We start from the raw sequence: 4,902 nt of genomic DNA, 5'->3' as shown, positions 1-4,902 counted from the left end.
GCTCTTCCTGTTAGCCCAATGCCTTTTTGAGTCCAGGGAGTATTATGTGTTCATACTTCATTTGTCAAAGTAGTATTCTTTTAGTGGACCATCAATTTCTGTAGTGTAATTCAAAAACTGGTCCACTTCCAATGATGACTAATAGCAGTTATAAAAGGATGAAGATGTCTACAAAGGTACTCAATCGTAGGAGCCTTATAGTACAAGAATGACAGAAAACTTCTCAGAAGAAAAACAAAGGGAGTATACTAGGGATGGGTCTGTGGATCTCAAAGGAAACCCAATTCTAAGATCGAAGAAGGGTGGATGGACTGCTTGCTACTTTGTCGTAGGTAAGTGAAGCAATAAGTTCATGGCTAAATATTGGCAAGGGGGTCAATTTGCTGATAGCCCCCCCAAGTAAATTTACTACCCATGTTGTTCTATTGTTGCTGATAGATTCTCTGAAAAAGTTCTATTGTTGCAGATAGACCACCTGACCAGGGTCAAAAAAAAATTCTCTTAGGGGACATATCTGCAACAATAGATTTACAGGGCCAGTTGGTTCAATTTGTCAAGTATTACTGGTTTTAGATATCGACTAATAATGTTTTTGATGTTATGCAGTATATGAGATTTTTGAGAGGATGGCTTACTATGGGATAACTTCAAACTTGGTTCTGTACTTAACAAGGAAACTCCACCAAGGCACAGTAGCTTCGGCTAACAATGTCACCAACTGGGTCGGCACTGGTTTCCTCACTCCTATTTTGGGAGCTTATATCGCTGATGCTCATCTAGGACGGTACTGGACTTTTGTCATTTCATCGGCTATTTATTTGTTGGTAAGTTTCTCCTTATACTATGTTCACCATATACAAATCTTATGATTCACTGCTGAGCTGCCAAAAAAAAATATAATGACATGAAGCGCAGTCTGTGATTCTTTTCTTCCTTCTATTCCCAGGGGTACCTTTACATTCGTTCATCAACTTTAAAAGGCTAATTTGAAGTTGCAACGAAAAAGAAATATCAACAAAGTAGTCAAATTTTTACTCACCATATCCATCAAAGTTGATGATTAGTTGATTTGTGGGGTTTCCCCCCACCGTCAATGATTTACGGATAATATTGCAAATACCGAGATGTGGGGACAGTTTTGCAAATATGCATGATTTAAAGAGTATGTATGCTAATGACCCCATATTATCTGTCCTCTTCTGTTATCCTTCAACCAGCGCAAGGAAATGAAGGTCAACTGGATGCAGACATTCCGAAGTGCATCATATCTCCCTGTTTCCTCGTCTTTAGTTGCCGCATCAAGTTCATCATGAGATTCAACTTGCTTCAGAAATTTCCAGAATTCTATGCAAATTGCTTATTCAATTCATACTACTCAATGACATATTAGATCTATGCACATGCTATCTCAATAACAAGAAAAACCTCACACATAGAGCAAATAATTGGTGCTTGCAATCTGACTTATACAGTGAAAGAATCTTTATGATACTGGGAACTGAGGATACAAGCTAAAATTTTCTTTTCAATATTCTGGGGGCTTGAAATGGTAGAAACCATGCTTCTTGCTAGGTACTCGTTGTACTAACATTTTTTATTTTTTATTTTATTTTTTACTTCATTGGCCTTTTCGTCTATTCGAATAAGAAAATAAATGAAAAGCTCTACAATAATCATGATTTTGGTGAGCAGGGTATGTGTCTCCTAACTGCAACAGTTTCAATACCATCCTTAAGACCACCACCTTGCAACCAAAACAATCTTGCAAATTGCAAACCGGCATCAAAACTCCAAGTTGGTGTATTTTTTGCTGCTCTATATACACTAGCACTCGCAACTGGTGGTACCAAACCAAATATCTCAACCATCGGTGCAGACCAATTCGATGAATTCGATAAAAAGGAGAGAAGCCACAAGATATCCTTCTTCAATTGGTGGAATTTCAGTATCTTTTTGGGGACTCTATTTGCAAATGTTATTCTTGTATATGTACAAGATAATGTAGGGTGGTCACTTGGATATGGGCTTCCTACAATTGGACTTGCAATTTCATTGGTGGTGTTTTTTGCCGGAACTCCCTTTTATAGGCATAAGTTGCCTCAAGGGAGTCCTTTTACGAAAATGGCGCGGGTTTTGCTGGCGGCATTGAGGAAATGGAGGGTGTCTCTCCCTGAAGATTCAGCAGAACTCTATGAGTTGGATATAGAGGAGTATGCACAAAGAGGGAAGTTCAGGATTCACTCCACAAACTCGTTGAGGTTAGTGGTTATTTTTCGGGTAAATTGCAGGTAGACCCTCTGTAGTTTCAATGTTTTTAACTTACTATCCCTGTAGTTTGTTTTAGTGTTGCTGATGGACCTCCTTGGTTAAATTTTGTTGATGCTTTTTACCTTCAGACAGCACTAATTTCACCAATGGATGATATCTTACAAATTTCACCCAGGGTTAAGAGTCAAATCTTTTTACCCAGGGAGCTTATCTGCAACAATGAAACTACAAGGGTAGTAAGTTCAAAACAACGATACTACATGGAGTCTATGTGCAATTAACCCTTTTTTTAATAAGGGATATATACAGCTTGGCATCCCTTTTGTGCTCAATTAGTATCATTCCTTGCTTGATTAGTGCTCTTACCTCCATCCATTACAAGCGCTATTGTAGTTGATAATTATGTGTGGAATGCTGCATTAAACTGAGTAGGAAATGCCCGAGGCTTGATTTGAGATGCTAACAATAAATAAAAACAAGCTTTGTATAAAATTTGAAGTGGGACCTTTATGATAAATAAAACATATATGGTTTCTATTTATAATTTTAATTTTAATTTTACTTTTTTAACGGTAGTCAAGATATTAATCATTATCACAGCATTAGTTTTTTGAGGAGCAGCTTTATCCATTCTTGATAAGGAAAGCAAACATTCTGTCGATATTTAACAAACACTAATGTTAAGCACTTCCCAAAGGAGCATTCTTTGTGGATTAAATATTAACACTACAATGATGATTCTACTTTTCTAGCACTATCTTTGGCCTACAGTGGCTTCAGTACTAAGGAGAATATATTTCTTGCTCATTTGAGTGCAGGTTTCTGAATAAAGCTGCAATTAAAGCAGGCCGAAATTCTCCATGGATGCTATGCACAGTGACACAGGTGGAAGAAACAAAGCAAATGCTAAAAATGATCCCAATTCTGATAGCAATGTTTATTCCTGCCGCAATGATAGCTCAAGTTAACACCCTCTTCGTCAAGCAAGGCACTACACTCAACCGACACACACTGGCAATGCTCATCTCAATCGTGGTCTACGACCGTTATCTGACAAAGATCATGAGATCTTGGACTAAGAACCCAAGAGGAATCTCTCTCCTACAAAGAATCGGGGTTGGTTTATCTCTACATATCGTTATAATGCTAGTTGCATCGATAGTTGAGAGAAGAAGACTAAGGTTTGCCAGAGATCATGGAGTGTTTCAAAGTGGCGAAACCGTTCCTCTCACTATATTTACACTATTGCCTCAATATGCGCTTATGGGTGTGTCTGATGCTTTCTTAATTGTCGGAAAAAGCGAGTTCTTTTATGATCAAGCTCCTGAGAGCATGAAGAGTTTGGGGACTTCGTACTCATTGGTGACTTATGGGATTGGGAATTTCCTTAGCAGCGTTCTTTTGGGCGGGATTTCGAAATTTACGAAAAGAGGAGGAAGACATGGATGGATTTTGGATAATCTCAATGCGTCGCATTTGGATTATTACTATGCATTATTGTCAGCATTGAGTGTGTTTAATCTTGTCTTCTTCGTGTTTGTCAGCAAGCTTTATGTGTATAAGGCAGAGCTATATGAATCAAATGAAGAACCAATGAAGGATATCGGCAAGGGATATGATGAGGAATCAGAGATATGATTAAGGGGATGAGTTGTAATATTTTTCTTCATAAACAACAAAGTAAAGGGTTTTTAGCTATATATCCTCCAAATCAAGCATATTCGCAAATTTACCCTTCAAAATCTCGATGTTTGCTAATTTACCCTTCAGTTCTATCACATTGAGTTTAAATACCCCTCAAACTTAACATCATTAGTTTTTGCAGCTAAGCAACTGACAAAAAAATAGGAATACCCCGAAAATATTCCTTAATGTATCTTGCAGATTAATATGCTCGAATTGGAGGGTAACTTAGCAAATATCTAAATTTCGGGGATAAACTTGCAAGTATGTATAATTTGGAGGGGGTATAAGTAAAAAAATCAAAAAGAAATCAAATAATGCAAATTTGTAAATCTTCTTTCCTAAAAGGAGGGTGGGTCACACCCCGAGCCCACGGGCTTGTTAGTGCGATGCAACTCATAGGACCCATCGAGTGTAACACATTGTTTGGCTTAATCCACAGCCAAAATCGACTAGCCGATATAGCACCTTGCTCTCAACACCCATAATTTAAACCTCTTAAACTCTATCAATTTTACGATGTGCGACTATTAGTGTGGCATCACAATCACTCCACCTTTAATATGCAACGTTCTTGTCGCGGCATGACAATTAATACATCTCAGTATCATTGCCAGTCAATGTAGACTGTAGAGGTGGCTCCTACAGCTTCTATATTTCTAGATAGCTAAGTGCTCTGATACCATTTGTCACGCCCCAAGCCCGCGGACCTGTTGGCGCGATGCAAGCCATAAGACCCACTGAGTGTAACGCGTTGTGTATCTCAATCCACTGTATAAATCAACTAGCCGATGTTGCACTTAACTCTCAAGACCCATCATTTAAACTCTCTTAAACTCTATCAATTTTTTGATGTGGGACAATTAGTGTCGCATCACAGGGTGTATCTACAAAAGTACAACCTACTGAATATCAAACCTTCCCGCTTAATCCCCCCTCCCCCCCCCCCCC

The 4,902-nt window shown here is 38.4% G+C and overlaps 1 protein-coding gene across 2 annotated transcripts; it reads left to right on the top strand.

The window, feature by feature from the left end:
* Positions 20 to 4,232, top strand: LOC109850062 (protein NRT1/ PTR FAMILY 5.2-like). 2 transcript variants are annotated; one of them, XM_020419981.1, is made up of 4 exons: positions 20 to 332; positions 607 to 824; positions 1,693 to 2,258; positions 3,087 to 4,230. In XM_020419981.1, exons 1-4 carry the CDS (start codon positions 209 to 211, stop codon positions 3,904 to 3,906), a joined length of 1,728 nt encoding a protein of 575 aa, XP_020275570.1. In that variant the 5' UTR covers positions 20 to 208; the 3' UTR covers positions 3,907 to 4,230. The 2 variants fall into 2 exon arrangements, with proteins under 2 accessions (XP_020275570.1, XP_020275571.1); XM_020419982.1 differs by lacking the exon at positions 20 to 332 and adding an exon at positions 1,218 to 1,572 and having other exon boundaries at positions 766 to 824; positions 3,087 to 4,232.

This window comes from Asparagus officinalis, chromosome 7, assembly GCF_001876935.1.
Source record: "Asparagus officinalis chromosome 7, Aspof.V1, whole genome shotgun sequence".
In the NCBI taxonomy this organism is placed as follows: Eukaryota; Viridiplantae; Streptophyta; class Magnoliopsida; order Asparagales; family Asparagaceae; genus Asparagus; species Asparagus officinalis.
This window is presented reverse-complemented; position numbering and strand designations above follow the sequence as displayed.